The sequence below is a fragment of the Cupressus sempervirens genome, chromosome 5 (genome assembly GCF_028749045.1).
Source record: "Cupressus sempervirens isolate cs-2001-9-10 chromosome 5, ASM2874904v1, whole genome shotgun sequence".
In the NCBI taxonomy this organism is placed as follows: Eukaryota; Viridiplantae; Streptophyta; class Pinopsida; order Cupressales; family Cupressaceae; genus Cupressus; species Cupressus sempervirens.
In genome coordinates, this window is record NC_143122.1 from 1,023,179,371 (window position 1) to 1,023,199,539 (window position 20,169).

At 35.6% G+C, this 20,169-nt stretch overlaps 1 protein-coding gene across 1 annotated transcript in view; it reads right to left on the bottom strand.

Moving 5' to 3' along the window:
- Positions 1–13,859: 13,859 nt before the first annotated feature.
- The window catches only part of POL{LAMBDA} (DNA polymerase lambda (POLL)), a 238,720-nt gene continuing 232,410 nt past the window's right edge, over positions 13,860–20,169 (bottom strand). Inside the window, exons 13-14 of the mRNA XM_089833317.1 lie at positions 14,629–14,710; positions 13,860–14,319 (exon numbers count right to left, since the gene is read on the bottom strand). Of these exons, the coding sequence (XP_089689443.1) occupies positions 14,221–14,319; positions 14,629–14,710 (181 nt within the window). The 3' untranslated portion in view covers positions 13,860–14,220. The remainder of the gene's footprint in view (positions 14,320–14,628; positions 14,711–20,169) is intronic.

Consider the following 20,169-nt stretch of genomic DNA (forward strand, 5'->3'; position numbering starts at 1 on the left):
CAGGTCCAATTTTCAATTTCTAGAGATTTCAGGATATCAAGCTTCAAAAAGTTTCATTTTCCTACTTTCGAGTCAACTATTTTGGGTTTTAGAATGGTACACTTTTAAATTGCATTTAATCTAGGTCCATTTCTAAGGGTTAAGATTAATTGGAATTTAATTCTCTAATGTTGGTCTTCTCTAGAAGTTTGTTCCCTAGATCTCTATATAAAGAAGCCTTCTTCCTTCATTTTGACCTCCACCTCTATGAAGTTTATGCACACAAGAGGACTATTAGACGAATGATTATTCTATGAAGTGAAGATCTACTATCCCTCAATTGTTTAAGTATTCAAGCATTCAAGTGTTCAAGCATCCAATTCATCAAGAAGATCCATTGTTAGCCATTGAAGGATTCAATCTCTATGGAGCTCTCTTGTTGAAGATTTTTCCATCCACATCCATATTCATCCAAGTCTTTTCCTATGCAAAGATCCATTCAAGATTGGTGTTGAAGATCTAATGGCATTGATTTGAGACATCCTACATTGATTCCTACATTCATTTGGAGCATCCGTACTTGTGGATTCAAGGATTCAAATCCTCCACAAGGATTTCAATATAAGCAAGGTAAATAGTTCCATTTACTTTGTTTATTTATATTGTAATTTCAATTATATTTGAAGGTTAATTCCAAACTTGGGTTTGACCAAGGAAAACCCCCCATCCAAACAAAAAAACCATTTTTCTTGTAGATACAAGTACAAAAGAGAAAATTAAAATGCATATTTGGATACCCTTTTCGTCAAACTTACGAGATCCATGAACAATTTTTTTGTTGGAGCTGTCTAGGTCAAGGTCAACTTTTTGGGGCACAATTGTGCCTTAGGGTAAGATTGTGCCCCACTATTTGGGTCAAGGTCGACCTACTCTCAAATGGATAAAAAAATTTTGGGTGTTCTCTATCTCGACATTTCTAGTCTGGAGCAAGTTGTTGAATTCCCCAAAACTGTACACAGACATCAAAAATCAGCATTTTCCAAATTCACTCTACTTCAAGGTTATTATTTTTCTTATATTCATTTAAGGTTTTAATTATTTACTTTGTATAGTAGATTATAAGATTTCCTCCTTTCTTCATATTCTCCATTGTTTGATTCATTTGTGCATTGATCACTTTCTCGTGGTTAATTAATTTGGATCATTCCTTTTGGGAATTTGGTTAAGGATAGATCCTATATCCCCCCCCCCCATATTATATGCTCCCCCTATACACATATTTTCATTTCTTATATCATATTGAATCATATTTTATTCTATTCACAATTATCACATGGGCTTTGTTGCTTGAATACATTTCTTGCCAAAGTAAAGGCTAGATGAATGTGAATGCTTACAACACAATACACTCTTGAAATAGTTAATGAAGTTCAATCTTTGTCAAGGTTTCCATTGTTAGTTACATTACTTTTTGAAGTGTGTCCTTGTGATTTGTGTATTCTTAAGGTCTATTCTATTAATAGTGGTATCAAGTACGACACATGTCCTCGAGTTGTAGACAAATCATTTTGGGGGGAAATATGAAACAAAACAAGAGAATATAAAAAAATATGTAATTTAAGGTGGTTGTAATTTAGAAGATAGACATGTGCTTTTTCTAGAAGGACTCTATATTTATTTGGTTTTAGGTACACTGACCTTTTTATTATATCAAAGCATATCCCTCTTATGTTTCCTTTTTTCAAGAAAAGAGTCGTTTGTAGATGGATATAAAAATGCTACATATTGAGGAATCCTTCTTTTTTATATGCTATAGATTTTGATAATTTTATTTAACACTACAAATATCAATTCATTTGTTTGCTTATGCCAAAAGAACAACACCTAAGAGGTTCAATTTGATTACTAAATTCATACTACTTGTTTTGGAAATATTAGAATAATGTGGTATGTCATATGTTAATTTAATTCATTGTAAGAAACTATACTTCCTCCAAAAAATGTTCGAAAACCATGACAAAAGACTGAAAACATATAACACAAAATAATTCATTTATCTACAATAGTATGACATTGTTGGGTAATACTTTTTGTTTAACAAAATGTATTTTAAGCCCTTCAAGCTATAATGGAAGGAAGGAGTTCTCATAGAACTTACATATTTAATCAGGAAGAAGCAAGGAGCTCTTATAGGCCACACTAGTCGATTAGAGAAGTTAGAAAATATCTATCTTAAGGTCATTGACAAAGCAAATGTATCAGCAGTTAATGAAATTTTAGCAATGTTTGTACAAAATCATTGGTTATTTGAATAAGTTAATAACAAAAAATATCCAATTAATTTTTTTATTAGAGAGTGAGTTTGTAGTGGGTGCCACTTCAATGACCCATCCATTATTGAAACGATTGTTGACAGTAAGCCTCTTTACAAGTAGTTAGGCACCATAGCTATCATATCAATTGGTAAATGATCATATTATGTCATTGTCAAATCGGATAGTGGGCAAGTAAACTGCATAGAATTGCATATAGAATAAATGACGAGATTGTCTTGGAGGAAACAAATTTGAATATATATATATATATATATATATATATATATATATATATATATATATATATATATATATATATATATATATATATATATATATATATATATATATATATGTAGATATATATATATATATATATGTAGATATATATATATATATATGTAGATATATATATATATATATGTAGATATATATATATATATATGTAGATATATATATATATATATATATATATATATATGTAGATATATATGTATATATACATATATAGATATATATGTATACATACATACATACATACATGTATGTATGTATGTATGTATGTATGTATATATATATATCTATGTATACATATATATCTATATATGTATATATACATATGTAGATATATACATATATATATTTATATACATATGTACATATATACATATATATATATATATATATACATATGTACATATGTATATATGTATATATACATATATATGTATATATATATACATAGATATGAATATACATATATATATATATGTACATACATACATATATATATATATATATGTATATATATATATATGTATCTACATACATACATATATATATACATATATATATGTATATGTATATACATACATATCTATATATATATACATATATATATATATACACACACACACATATATATACATATACATATATATATATATACGTACATATATATGTATATGTATATATATGTGTGTATATATATATATACATATACATATTATATATACATATATATATATATATATATATATATATATATATATATATATATATATATATATATATATATATATATATATATATATATATATAGCATGTCACAAATGACTTAAAAATCACACAATATCTCCTACTTATCAAGATCAATGAATTAAATAAATGTAACTTTTTCAAGTTCTTATCATCATTTGTATTTGTGATTTAGTTTTTGTTCTTTAAGATTATATGATGGATTCTCTTTATTGTATTTAGTTCTTTGAGATACAATAATTTTCTCAATAACTATAAGGAGTTGTAAACTTTAGCTATCATGGTTATTACACTTGAGTGACTATATGATAGTTCAAAAATTTCTCGTAAAGACACCAAATTCAAATACCAAGAACTAACAAAAATAAGTTGTTTAAGAGAGATTGAACTAAAAAGAAATTAAGTCATCCAAACAAAGAAAAAATAATACTTTCCTAATTTATTAACATGGTAATTTAAAATGTGATTTTTCTCCTTCTCTTAGAATTGTAGTTTTTAGCTACACATTTTTTTAAACATTGCTTTCTATATATTCTAGGGTAGCTAAGCTTAAACATTTTGTCAAAAATAATTCCTAGTTCTAATTTTCTGCAACCCATGACCCATGGGATTGCAAATGGGGTTACAATAAGAGTAGGTTTAACTATGGAGGAAAATCTATAGTTAAGCATGCTTAGGTTGGAGTAGTACTAGCATTGGTGACCTCCTGGGAAGTCTTGGTGCTTCACCCCTTTGAGAATCACCTAGATCCAATGAGTGCTAAGTATTCCATTTATTCTCATGAGAGATGGATTCGTGTTGAATCACTATTCATGAAACATGGGTCAATGAGTTTGAATCAAAACTACACAGTTAAATCCTGATAGCAATATCACAATTTGACTTGCTGTGGAAATATCTCCTACTTATCAATTGATGAGCTTAAGGGGTTTCTAATGAATGGTTCATAAGGCACAATATTTGGTGAAGGTTTTACAAATGGGATTGCAAGTAGATTGGATTTAACTATGGAAGAATATATGTAGTTAAGCGCGCTCAAGATGGAGTAGTACTGGGATGGGTGACCTCCACATGTTGTGGAAATATCTCCTACTTATCAAGTTACCTATAGTTGGGTTCACTATCAAATTGGAGTCTATATTATTCTTTTTCACTTTTGCACCTTAATGTATTGAATCAACAACTATGTCAACACTTGGTGTCTCCAATCGAATCACCCTCTCTTTATTTCTCTCTAAACTTTTTTGCAGCTAAGGGTTTGAAAAAGTTACTAATTATTGCATTGTTTCAAGAGAATTCAAAACTATAAGTGAGAGTACATGTTCAGTTGTATTAGCCACAACTAGAATTTTATGATCAACACTTAGATCATAAGGAGATGACATGTATGTAGGAGATGTCAAAGAGTGAACCATCTCATCTCCAAATGATGACCAAAATGTGTTCATTTCACATGCTTCATCTTTCATTGCATATATGGGATTAAAGGTTATTTACTTAGGATTTGACCTCTTCTTTCAAGTTATGTAATTAACTTAATATGCTGAAATTAAATCCACTCTTTTGTTGGGATCTTCATCATCACCCCCTCCTTGTACATTTTGACATGAAAGGGAAGTAGCATGTGAGAAATGTGAGTTGGCTATCCTAGATGTGCCTTCTTGTGAATTATTTTTCTATGTGGGATCACCCTACCTTATTGGCTTAGTAGATGCAACCTCTTTGACTTACCCTTAAACCATTTATGTTTTCCTTATATGACATAGAAAGTCCTTTCTTTCATATTCATCACTTCTATTATAGACCAACTAATATAAGGCGTCTCTAATAATTATATCCTTTCAAATTAGAAAGGATTGATGAAATTTGATCCATTTTCTCTACACACTTGTCACACCTTGTCCAATTTTAAATCAATGCTTTGCTAAATTTTGAGTCTTGACTAGTCTCTTTTTCTTACCTCAAAGTCATTTTCACAATCTTCCCAATAGTCTTCTACTATTGGTAAATAAAGGTATCAAATTCTTAATGCCAAATTATTCTTGACATATATCCTTTCTTATTAAATGGGAAGCAACTCTTATATGATTAAGGAGTTAGTCTAACAATGGACCTTTCAATATTTTATGCATCTCACGAAGAATTGCAACTATAGTGTCCTATGCCAATTGGGAAATGAATAAGTTTCACTCTCTTGTTTTACAATTTTCATTTGCTTGACCAATTTTCCTACAAATTTCTATATGTGCTAACTTGTCATCAATCAAGTGAGGTACCATAAGGGCACATTCTTGAAAGCATCCAACTCAAATATATGTGAAAAAGTTGAAATTGTATGAAATAATTTCCATATGTCTTCAAAAGAGTAGACACTTTAGGAAATATTTAGAGCCCTATGTTTCGATGTAACTCTCTAGCTATGAGCATGGAAATAGAAATGATATGTCTCATACTTTGTGCCTGATTTTTGAGACTCAAGACCTATTTTGGGATCCTAATGGAGTCCTGGAGATTCTGGGCCCTAGATGATAGGGATACAATGTGTCCTTAATGGGCCAATCATGGACACATTGTGTCCCTTTTTGGGCCCCATTTGGGTCCTCTACTTGAGTCCTATATCCAAATAACTTTAGGGTATTAATTCTTAGGCAAGTCGTCCTATGAGAGTTAGTCAATTTTGATCCCTTTACAAACCCTTCCATTTTCTCCATTTAATCCATCCATGACACACAAGCATCCAAGAAATTCTATGAGCCAACACTCGTGCTCAAGCACACAAGCATTCAAGTAGTCTGGCATTTAAGTCATCAAGCATCTTTCAAGCAATTCCTTCATTTAAGATCAAGGATTCAAGAATTCAAGCAATTGAGGGAGTTTATCTTCAATGCCTCTTTCAATCCATTCAAGGCCCTTTTATACATCTTCTACATCCATTCATCTTCATCTTCTTGATCCAAACAAATTATTGAAGTAAGCGTATTGCATGCAATTCAAGAAATCATACATTTTCTTTACTTTTTTTATTTCAATTATTTAAATTCAAGGTTAATTCCTAAACAAGAGTTTGACCATGGCAAAGCCCATGGTTAAACCCTCTTCAACAATAAAACCCTTTCTTTATTGCAGGTTGTAGATCTTGAATTGGTGAAAAGGTAGCAAATTTGGATACCCTTTTTGACTTTCTCTATCACTGTGAAATCCGAATTAGTACTGCATATAATTTTGCAGGGTCAAAGGAGGTCACCCCTGAATTCAGTCTCAATAGAGGTTGATGAAAGTAACCCTTGTCAGATCGTTGAACAATTTTTGGATTTAAGATATTTCAGCATTCTAGGCCTAGATTTGTCATTATTTATCCATTTTTAGTAGCACAACAAGCATAAAATAATATCTAAATGGTTTTTCCTCCACGTTCCTTTTTGTTTCAGCATATCTACTTACTTATTTAGATATCTATCCCTAGCTTTCACTATCTCATAAGGGATCTCAAAGACTTGCACATCTTCTCCCATATTATGTTAGAAATAGATAATACTGAGGGGGATAGGGGGGTGAATCAATATTCTACAAACTTTTGCTCACAACTGAATACTGCTAATTACTTTATAACTTGCACATGAAAGAAAACCAACAATGGTGAACAATAAATATAGCCGTACACATAGAGAACTCATAGCACCATTATTTGTTAACTAGGGAAACCTTTGCCAAGGGAAAACCTTAGTGGGGATGATACCCACAAGATGAGTCACTAAACAAAAGGATAATGTTAAGGATATTGACCCTCTTAGGAGTCTATGAAGTACATATAGTATCTTGAGTCCTTGTTAGAGGACTTGGCCTTGTTAGAAGCCTCAACCCTGTTAAGAGTAGATAGATAAAATACAATGTATGCAAGAAGAGTCCACTGCCCTAACATGCAATTATACAATTAAGTTCTTCATAATAATAGATATACATACAATACTTTCTCACAGCTGTAATTCACACATTCTCTGATCATACATAAAATCTCACATCACATAAGGCTCATATATCTTTCAAGTTGTACGTACAATAGTTCCCATGTCATATCTCATTACATGAACTTCTCATTCTTTGCGCAAGATAAGATCTCTACTTCACAAATTAATAATTCTTTGCTTTGTCAGCCTTCATGTCTTCACACACTTGATATAATATAAAATCACTTATGGATTAATATCCACAAAGTAGGCTCATCATGACTTAGTAATTATTTTGTTAGCAAAATAATTCCTTAAGTTGTACAACTCAATTCTCTTCTATGCTTTGTTCTGCTCTATCAAATACCCATATTGATATTTCAACTATAACTTGTGTTGTATTGTCCATACACATTTGCACACTTAACCACCTCATCATGACATTTTCATAAAGTTGTACTCAACTGCGCATAAGCTAATTCAAAGTGTGTCATCTGTATACATCATATCTATCTCCATGCTGTTGCAAACTGTCTAACACTTAGACAATTTTCTAACTCTAAATGCATAAATGAAATGCTGAATATATGTTGCCATAAATGAAAACACTTAAGACAACTTAATGACCATATTGCCAACATATTCTACCCCCATTAGTTCTAGCTTGCATTGGTGCTTCTTTCTCTTTTGGTTAGCACTAATCTTTCTAGATCTAGTCCTTTAGAATTGGGATGGAGAGGATCATTTCCTTGATTCCCTCTTTGAGTTGTGTAAGTGGGGTTATGTGATGAACTTAGGGTTTCATGCCCTTGATTCACTTTTCCCCCTTATCAATATGATAAGGTATGGGGGTGAATGGGCATGCCTCTAATTAGAGACATGACCATTCATTACTGTAACTTGTCATAGATTACTTAGCACTTAACAACTAGTAATGTTGATGATCATATGAAATCTAATTCGAACTCTTCACAAATGAAATACACACACACACACACACACACACACACACACACACACACACACACACACACACACACAGCCTTATTTGGAAGAATGATATCACCTAGCTCGTGATATCAAAGGATATAATATACTCAAGGACATCAAGTGAGATGACATTCTTCTTATATGCATATCCAAGTTATGGTATGTGCACTAACATCAAGTCACATGATGTCTACCATAAATAATTATGCCATATCCATTGATACTACATCTCATAATATCCACCATAATTATTGCATAAAGGAGCATAATGATCTTCAATTGATATTAGGTCTCATGACATCTATCAATATGTCCAAGTTATATTATTATCATGACATGTCCTCGAATACAAGTCTCATGATATTCATCATGATAGTTGACTAATCATTTTAAAGTCATCACCTTATAATGTTAGAAACAAAAGTTCATTATTAAAAAGATCGTCACCTTCCAATATTGTGCACAGGGTAGGTCCGTAAGTCATATAGTCACACATATGACAAAAGAATTTACATGTTAAATATATTTATTTATATTAATACAAATTAAAAATTTGAGATTTGATCTCAATAACTTACATTTCAACCATACTAAGTTTCTTTCTAAATTGTTTAACTTTCACTATGGGAAGAGGCTTGGTGAGAATGTCTACTGTTTGATTGCTTGTATTAATATATTCCAAGAGGATCACATCCTTTTCCACCATTTCTCTCACATAGTGGTAAGGAATCTCTATATGCTTTTATCTATCACGAAGTACTAGATCCAACAATAATTTGATACAACTTTGATTATCACAATGAATGATAGTAGGCTTCAAAGGCTTACCAAATAGTTCCACCAATAGTTTTCAAAGCCATACTACTTCTCTTGCTCTCAGTATAGTGGCAATGTATTATGCTTCAATTGAACTTTGAGCTATTGAAGACTACTTTCTACAAATCCACAAAATCATAGCTGATCCCAAAATAAAACAACACCCTGATGTGCTTTTTTGGTCAATCACACTTTTGGCCCAATCAAAATTAGAGTATCCATGCAAGTCTAGACTGGTATTCTCATATTTAAGTCCATATCCAATGGTACCTTGAAGATAACTCAATATATGCTTTATAGAGATAAGATGTATCTCTCAAGGTTCACACATAAATTGGCTCAAGGTTGCATAACATATATCTAATCGAGTGTTAATCAGGTACACCAGTGATCTAATTATTTCTTTGAATAAAGTAGGATTTACAAGTTTGGACTCTGCTACTGCTTCCTTTAATTTACATAAGTTGGTTTTCATCGGTCGACAATTCCACATTCCAAATCTTTTGAGAATATCAATAGTGTACTTCCCTTGATTTAGAAAGATGCTTCGTAAATCTGTCGAACTTCCAATCCAAGGAAGTAATGTAGATTGCCCAAATCCTTCATATCAAATTCATATGCCAAGTCATTTACATTGATCAATAAGGTGATCTTCTCATCTAGTTGGTAGATCTTGGTAGATCATCAACATATCACCATTAATTACCTTATAGAGATTAGGGTCTACATCATTCATGAAGAATCCAAGACCCAACAGATAGCTATTGATCCTTTCATACAAGGCTCAAGGAGCTTTTTAAAGCCCATATAGTGCTTTATTCAATTCACAAACATATGAAGTTGCGCCATGAATCACAAAACTTTCAAGCTTTTCTAAATAGACTTCTTCAATATTTCTATTTTAAAATGCAATTTTCACATCCATTTGGTGGATCTCCTTACCTTTAGCAACTGCAATAGCTATCACTGCTCTACTTGAAGTATATCTAGCAACAAGTGCAAATGTTTCTTCACAATCAATACCTTCCTTTTATAAAAATCCTCTAGCTACACAACGTGCTTTATGCTTCTCTATGCTACCATCTGCGGGATGTTTAATTTTGAAAAGCCACTTGGATGAAACAACGATTTCTCTTTTGGGTTGGGAACTATGTCCCAAACATCATTTTTCATTATGGATAGATACTCTTCTATCATAGCATTTGTCCAAATTTGATACTTGAGAGCTTCAATAACATTAGCAAGTTTAGAGTCCAGAATCTCACACATTAATGCATCATATATTAATTTGCGAGGTCTTTTACACTCCTTGAATGTCCCTTTAGGTGTAGCAAACTGATCTCCTTCCTGTATTATCTTCCTTGCCCAAAGTGGTCTATTAGAATTATTGTTTTGATTCTCTTCTTGAATTTCAAGAGGAGTCTAACAAGATGTGGGATCCTCTTCTATAGCTTTAAATACTTCCTGAACTTCTACTTCATTTTAGCTATGTTCTCTTTTAAATGAAATGTCTGCTTCGATAATGGCATCTCTATTAAGTTATGTATTTGTCTAGACATGTATACCCTGTAAGCCTTTGTAGTTTCACTATAGCCTACAAGAATTTATTTCCTTCCATTAGGTTCTAATCTTGACATTTTCTCTATAGGTACATGGATGTAAATTGGGCAACCAAAAATTCTTAAATGACCAATGTCAAGTTTTTCACCTGTAAAGGCTTCTTCAGAAGTTTTGTTATCCAAATGTGTGTGAGAACATTTTTTTTCAATGTATAACATTGTATTTGATGCTTCTGCCCAAAATGAAATATTTAAACTTTGATTATATAGCATAGCCCTAGCAGCTTCAACAATAGTCCTATTCTTCCTCTCTACAACTCCATCTTGTTGAGGCTTATAGGGTACATTGAACTCCCTCTTAATCCAAGAATTGAACTCCCTCTTAATCCTAGTATTTATACAAAATTCTTCAAATATTTCATAAGATTATTATTTTACATTATCTATTCTCAAAGTTCTAATTTTCTTCCCTGAAGAATTTTTTGTAATTGCTTCAAATTCCTTAAACCTTCTAAGGATCTCTTCTGATTCCTTACATTTTAGGAAGTATATCTAGGTCTTCCAAGAGAAGTCATCAACAAAGATTACATAGTACAAAAATCCTCCTAAGAAGGGTATAGACATAGGTCCACATAAATCAAAGTCGACTAATTCTAACACATCTTTAGGTCTACCAAACTATTAGGAAAAGTACTCTTGGTGTTTTTCCTCAAGGCACACCCTTTACATGACTCACTATGAGATTGATTTAGTTTAGGTACTATAGTTATTAATTTATCCATAGAAGTTAGGGCATGAAAGTGAACATGGCCTAATCTTCAATGCCAAATCTCATTTGAGTCAGAGGTCTCATGAATAAGAGCTTGGGTTTGTCTTAGTGCAAAGTTCGTATAGAAGTCCTTGTCTCGTGCTTGTAGTTTGAGCATTCTTAATAGTTGAATTCTTTGGCCATGCTAGGACTTTACCCTCCATGAATGCAAGTTTGTATCCATCATCTTCAAGAGCTGATATAGATATTAAATTTCTTTTAATGCCTAGCACATATAGTAGTCCATCGAGTTGAATAGAGTTCCCTGATTTCAATTCGATAGTGCAAGTTCCAAGCCCTTTTATGAAATGTGCAAAATCATCCCCAATTGCAACTTCCTCATTTGATTCTACTTGCATGGTTTCTAGATTGTCTTAGTATCCTATGATGTGCCTTGACAATCCACTATCAATTATCCATGTGTTGGATTTGTTTGATACTTGATTGGACAATATTGAGTATAAGGAAAACTTCTCAAGTTCTATGATTGTCTTTCCAACTTTGGCAAATGAGGCTTGTTGTTTTATTCACTCAGGGCAATTTATTTCACAATGTCCATAATTTTCATGAAGAATGCATTTATCAACTCTCCCTTGATCATGCTTATGTTATTCATTTGTCTCTTTAGAGCAAGGGTTCTACCTGTGTTGTCTATTTCTAATGCTCTTTCGAGGGTTTTGAACATGAGATATGCAATTTAATGTTTTGTTAGTATAGGTACTATGTGGTCCTGGACTGCATCCACTATGAGTTTCATTACTTTCTCATTATTCTCAATCCATTGGGTCTTTTCTGGCTCTTCTTTAGGTTCTTCCTTATTTTCTTTCACAAATGATTCTAACTTATTCTATTTTACCAAAATCATCATTTAGAGCTTCCAAGATACAAAGTTGTTAGCACCTTCAAGGCAGTCTTCAAATCTTATCATGTTTAACATCTTGAAGAATGATACGTGACTGCAATATCAAGGTATAAATCTAATGTCTCAAACTTAATAGGATCTTCCTTACCTAGGCTCAGATACCATGTAAATGTTTATCAAGTTTATTTCAATTTCAGAATCTAATTGTTTTAATGTTTGATATATTGCAGACTCAAACTTCAATTCCTGTGACTTTGATTTACTCCAGACCATTATATGTACTATTGTGTCAAAAGAGAAGAAATGCTTTAATGACCGAATTGTTTATTATTCTCCAGACCTTGCTTTGTATTTATTGATTTTGATCCTTGCAAGAATGAATTCATTTTGAATATATAAACATATGATAAGGTAAGGGGGTGAATGAGCACGCCTCTAATTAGAGAAATGACCATTCATCACCGTAACTTGTCATAGTTTTGTTAGCACTTAACAACTGCTAATGCAGATCGGTATATGAATGCACTGATTCACTAATGTGCATTGCCCACACATGATACTTGCATGATCGATAATATATAATAATCATATAACAATTGACTTCCATAGTAATATTGATGATCATATAAAATGTAATTCAAAATCTTCACAAATGAAACATACACACACACAAATTCAGATTTATTAATCTCAGAGATCACTTGACCAAAGCTATATACTTCCAACGCTAAGGATCAATAATTCCCAACCTGCCCTTATGCCTCAGTTGAATGCAATGAGACAAAGAAGCAATGCTAAATCCAGCATTACCGTCCCATTTATACCAAAGATTTTTTTTTATAAGTTTGTTCAAATCCTCAAACTTTCTCTGTGATGGCATCCAACAAGATGAGTAATAAGCATGGGAAGCAATACAAAATTTATTTGCAACTCGTATTTTTCCTACCAAAGATATGGATTTGATACTCCAATTGAATAATTTATCTTTAAGAGTGTTTCAAAACCAATTCCATGTTTGAAAGAGAAACCCTGATAGTGAAGGGGACGCCCAAATATCTAGTGATCTCCACATGCGTAATATGCCTCAATTCGTTAGCAGTCCACTTTGGAACCTGTCCAAGATGAGTTATTATAATTGAGTTTTATTATGAGTGAACTGGAAACCAGATATAGCACAATGTAATTCCAAGATATCCCAACCAATAAATAACTCTTATTCAGAATTTTTGAAGAAAAGCAATCTATCATCAGCAAAATGGGAGTTAATAACTACCTTATTTTGAGGGATGGAAATCACTTTGATGAGTTTCATATGATTAGCACCTTGAAGAAGCTATTCCAAGGCATCAGCTGTAAGAACATATAAGAAGGGGGGTAATGGGGCAACCCTGTCTAATAGATCGTTGTAAATCAAGTGGTGTTGTGAAAGAGTCATTAATTACAATTTGAGCATTGGCATCTTGGACCAACATTTTGACATGTCCAAAACCTAACCAAAGCACCCATTCAACAACTTATAATAGTTCCTAAGACCAGTTAATTCCGAAGAATGTTAAATTTATCATAAACTTTCTCTATTAAGATCTGAAAAATGTATTTGACAAATTTGGAGACTTGAATAATGTGATTAGCCACTCAACCTCAATTTTGCATCTCAAAGTCTGTTTCATACAAGCCAAATTAAGGCTCTATAAACATTATACGTCTCCCAGATATATACAGATTTTCACAGTTGTGTTCTTTAACATTTTTGTACAATCCACACAGACTTTACAATCAAAAAACTTATCATCCAAATGATCACACATTTATTTAAGTGATCAAAATCACCTGAACCTTGCCCTCTACATATAATTTAGGCATGTACATTTACGATGAAATTATATTCATTACAATTGATTTTCCCTCGTTACAGATTTCGCTCATGGGGTTCAAGCCACGGAAATCCAAGATAATCGAAAACTTCTCTTTCTGTTTTGCATCGGACACTTGTACTTCCCTTTGCAACCTGCAAGGAATGTTGAATACTGACTTTGATTATGAAAAGGTCTAGCATGTCTGTATGACGCAAAAAATGATTACACAAAACACAGTACTTTTGCGTCTTCATTAAAAGAAACAGAGTTCATTATGCAATATAAAGCTTTACTACTCTTAAAACAGATTCATATGCTAGTAACTAAAATGGACACAAACTTTATTACAGTTGAAATCATTGAAATTCAAATTCCACATGGCAATATAGTTGGAATCCTTGTAGGTTAAGATCCTGCTATTATACAGAAAAGTTTTGAGGTCTTTAGTTTCAATGATATACCTTTTTCCCTGCAGATTGTGTGACTGGATAAAGGCCAGTATCGTCAAGTTTGTAGCCTTTTTGTTCTGCCAGGAGTCTCAACCTGAAAAATATATTGAATTTACATAATTAGTGCTTGATCATAGAAAGAAATCCGATTGCAAGAAGAAACTGATGCAAAAATAGAATGCATGACTTAAATTTGTGATTTAGAGTTGCAACGGATCTGTGTTAGGTTGAGAAGTGTCCCACATCTCTCTAAGAAATGGAAAATTTAAGATGATCCACTCAGTTTGCAAATGAATTCAAGATATTCCATCTCCAAGAATGATACTGATCTGGAAACTACAAAGTTATTTCCCCAAGCAGTCACAAACCTACAGACTTCGTCCTGTTCACACTGCAAAATGCCCTCAAACAGAGTATCCTGTAGGAAACATAGTGTTCATAGCAGTATAACATGTTCACTGAGTTTAGATTAATATGTAGAGAAGAAAACAGGGACCAACAAACGCAAGAGAAACATGCAGCAGTGACTGAGAAACTCCGTCTGCCCTGGAGAAATCCTGAATAGGCAAAACTCCAGCAAGAATAAGCTCTGAAGTTTCTCAGTGTGTGCTATCCTCTAGGGAAACAAAGCACACACACACACTAAGCTTACAACACCCGTATCGCGTCCTTCCACCAAAGCAACATGCATCTCTGCTACTGCAACAATCAAAATGAACAATAACACAGAGGATTTGGAAGGACAGACAACTCAATCATCTTTCACAAGGCATATACAATCCGCACCACATTCCAAAATTGGTTGAGTTGGCTACCCCATTTGTAATAAAGCTTTTAGATTATGCAAGCAGTCACAGGGAAGAAGTGCAGTTAGTTTAGTTAATTTATTTAATTTATACAGAGCAGCATAAATGTCTTTTTGGACTTAATATCATCAATCAATGGTAAATATGATGCTTACATATGTTCAAATTACAGTTCACCAGGTATTTGTGATTGTTAATTCAAAATTCATGTCAATTTTCTCAATAGAGCTTTATTATGGCTCTCTTACTGATAAATGCTTACTCCAAATGTCTTGTTACATCTGTTAGATGTTAAATTGCCTCCATGAATTTGAAAACTTTGTATTGAAAGTTAGCTTGAAGGTGTATATGTCATGTCCCCTTTCTAGTGACATAACTTTAACAGGGGAATTTGCCTATCATCGACTCTCGTAGGCAAATGATTTTGGAAAGAAAGTAATTTTATTTCCAGATGGTTACATTTTTTTGCTCTCGGAGAATAATAATTCAGTAAGTGGGGCCTACTTGTTCTAATATTAAATTAAGGTTGTACTTTAACTTTATAAAGTTATTTATTCAATTTTATAAAGTTAAACAATTAAAAAAAGTACATTATAAAAGACAATTCCGGAAGCTTCCAGTGACTTCTCAAAAAAGTGAATAAATAGAGGACATGAGGCACCCATTCAGGCAAGCAGTTTTGTGAATTAGATTTCTATTCCATTTGGAGCGATTTGTAGCCATTTGGTCTGCAAATTCTCAGACTATCTTTGGGAATGATAACTCCCATTGATAAGCAATTTTGAGGGTGTGGAATATCACCCGAATTATTGCACTTTGGAGGTAGCATTCAGCTATTTCAAGTTGGGCGAAATTTGTGGCCTAGGGCCAACATCCAAAGGATTTAAGTTAGAGGAATAAAACGCCATTTTCAGTGGTTATTGCAAGATTTGGGAAATTCGTTTCAAGCAAGGAGGCGGAATTATTTTCAGTAACCCGAATCACAAGCAGAGTCTCCTCCCGGCTAACATACGAGCAATCAAAACTACCGGCGTCACATGATTACTGGCGCCTTATTAAAGATTAAACCTCGGGCCAGATAGAATATAACCGGACACGCGATCGTGAGCCAAGGCGAATTATAGTGGTCAAAAACGGCAGCCGCACCCAGTCTGGAAAATCGGAGGTATTTCGCGTGATTCTGGGCAAACCCCCGACAGTGAGCTAAGTGGTCATGGAGGGCATCCGGCAACTAAAGCTGGGTATGATTTGATCCTATATTAACTGGCAAGTTTAATCGAACTTCTCTGATTTGGGTGGAACGACCAGCACGCCATTACAATGAGAGCAAGAAGTGCATCAATCCCTAGCCGTTGGAGTCGGCAACTCAACACGATTTTAGTAAGAGCCGACAAGGATAAATTCGACAGCCATCAGCAAGTTTACGGACTGAACAAAAAAGTTGCTATTCAATATTCATGCATTGCGTATTCCTTGATTTTCTTTAAATAAATCTAAGTGCAGTCTGTATGTGCTGAGACACTGTTATCTAGCATTCCTTGCTATTTCCCTTAGATGGTTGTACAAATCATTTATGAATGCAAATAACGATTATTTTTTTTGAACATTGTTGTTATTCACTATACCTACATGCATAAATGGTTGCACAATAAGTGTTTGAGGAAAAATCCAAAGTCAGTTTGTAAAGGGCCATCTCAATAAAACTTCTAAATCCCTCCGCAGAAAGGCCGTAGGTAAAAGACATTTCCGCCAGGAAGACTCCGCGAGCAGTCTCCGCTGGTAAAAAGGAAAGGTCCGTGGGCTATAACAAAAAGAACCCCGCCATCTGCAGATTTCACCATAAGAAAAACTCCTTCATTCCTTCGTCACCAGCAGAACACCTCGGCAGGTTGTGCGGGTGCAGAGGCAGGTGAAAGGTGTGGTTGATAATTTGGCGGCAGTGAAGGGGATCTTCAATCAAATATTGTCGGCCTTGCCAAGACCAATCGGGTGACTGCTTCTCTCAATTCGAGCGGCGATTTACTAGAGAAGATATTGAAGCAATCTGAACATATATGCAAGAAGAGCATTGTTCCAAATTTTAATCGTGAAACACAGGTATTTGTGAACATATATGCAAGAAGAGCATACAGTGGTGCTGTCGTGACAGTTTTTGTGGTCCGGGCCAGTAGACGGACAATTTTTGCTTGGATGCGGAAACTCTCCATTCCTGTTCTGCACAGGTGATCCAAACGACTACGGCTCTTGGGGGATCTGTGAACCGGCTGTTCCAGGAGGCAAGTAAAGAGGAGAATGGAGTGCATATTACCGAAGGTTTTGTGATAGCGGAGGGAGATTTTGTGCATTCAATTTTGACCTCACATCAGCCATAAAATTGTTGAGATCACATTCTCCTCCAGACGGGATCTTCGCCACATACTATAAATACACTTTGCACATATTTCTCTTCCTCTCGGCCTGCAAGGGATTGGACAGGCAGTTGTCCGCGGAACTTCATTGGGTTGCCGTGGGAGTAACCGGAACTATAAAAGAAATAAGAAATAAGAGGCCACCGTCATATGGAATCGGCAGGCAAGCGGAAGCCGTGGAAGAGTCAGTTAGCAGCTAACATGGAAAAGAATTCAAGAGTTTTGGCATCGGGAATTCGAGTTGCAGGCCCCTCCAGTTCCAGTTGCAAGAAACAGAAGACCAAGAAAGAACTCACTTATCTCACCGTCCAGTTTGAAAGTCTTAGTGGGAGCGAATGCCGGAAGTGGTGGCAGGAGACCCTAGAGGCCGACCAAATTAAACAGATTTTGATACGGGCACAAGTGCATTGGGCCATCCAGCTTCCCATCTTTTCCATCAGGTTGTTCGAATCCGTTTTGTGCACCATGATAAAGACATATAGCGCCCGGAGCAAAACAAGTACATTCCTGTACAAGCAGCATCAGATGACAGTGTCTTTTAAACCTAGGGATTTCACTAGGGTTTTTGGCATCCCTGGCCCCGATGGGAGGAAAGTGGAAATCAAGAATCATAAACTGTCACGGGAACGGAAGGAGCATTGGATAGATCTAGTGTGCAGGGACCTTACACCTGTGGAGAGGGAGACAGCGGTTCAAGGGACAAAGTGCAGAGGGCTTCGCAGGGACCTTTCGGGAGGGTCATTGGCGGTGTATCATGGACGTCATCAAGAGCAGGTTGACAGGTGCCACCCGAGCTTCACATATAGCTTTTCCGTAGATTGTGTTTATGAATGGTATCATGCAGGGAGTAGTAAATGATTGGGCCTCAGTGCTTGCCGACAGGATGGAGGAATTCATGACGCTTCAACACCGAACATTTTTTATGCCACACCATGCCATCGGGCTGTTTCTGGAGGCTGCAACTAGCCAGATTCCACTGGATGGTTTTGAGGCTCCTCCAAGGGGCAATTTGGCAGACGGGGAGCCTCCCATATTCTACTGGCGACACTTGGATACAGGGGGATCAGTAGCAGGTCACAAGAAAGTACTCTGCGGATTGGCTGCTTCCGGAGAGACAGATAGCGGACGGGAGGGCACTTCGATGAGTGATGGGGCTAAGTCCATGGAAGAAGAGATGAGCACATCGGCGGAAGTTGATGGTGAGGCAGCGGGTAGTGGGCCCACATTCTTTACCCCTCCTTAGCTGTCAACTTCGACACACTTGACTACCTTTTCGACAGTCATTCCGACGTTTGGTCAGCGCCATGCCTCGGTCCTTGACTCCTCCAACAGAGGCAGATGTCCCACGGACAATGACGGAGATGGTCCCACAGACAGTGACAGATGTTATCCCACGGACAGTCGCCGAGATATTACCAACGGCTGTAGCGGAGGTGATTCCAATTCTACCACCAGATGTCACTGTCGCAGTATCACAGAGAGCACAGTTGCCACCGCCGGAATCTGAGCCGCAAGTTCGGTTGGAGGTCATTGATTGTGATGCAGTTGTCATTGTTTCGTCATCTTTTTTAGCAGAGGCCGAGTTAGCCCAGCCAGTACCGGAGGAGAACATGGAGCTCGCGCAGTCCGACCAACCGGAGGTGATGGATAGAGCTAGTGAGTTTCTGAGGCAGCAGTTCTGACTCACTCCTGCCAAGCGGGGTCCATCCATTCAGTCTGCTAGGCATTCAGGAACATCACTAGCAGTACCAAAGCCTCAGCTTCAGGAGGAGGGAATGCCACATGCCGTGGTTGCGCCAATAGCAGAGAAGGCGACACCGGATGTGGGCATGGCTCCTGCTAATGAGGAGGAGAACAGTGATGCGAAATGGTCATTGGAGGACTTTGCCAAGGAGGATTACGGGTCGAATAAGGATAGGTGCCGGGATTACCTCAGGACTATGAAGTCTGCGTTGAAGAAAGGACATGATGTGCAATTCAGGCCCTAACTTGGCGAAGGGAGTGGCATTTGATCAGAGCATATATCCGTGGGATCTGTCCTCGACGATTTAAGACTTGTTTTGTAGACAGGGGCTGGCCGATGGTGGAGATAGCTGAGATGTTGGCAGATTGGGCTGCTGAGCCAGAATTGGGACCCAGTGACACCCCTATGATGAAGCTGGCACATGAGATTGTGGGATTGTACAAAGATGTTTACTATGGTCGTCAGCGTGTGGAGGCGGACAAGGTTGCAGCAGAGAGATCATTGGTAGCTGAGAGTGAGGCTAGACAGAAGCTAGCCGCCGACTTGGCCGACCAGCAAGCAGCATGGGCCGCAGAGTAGGCAACACTACTGGCCG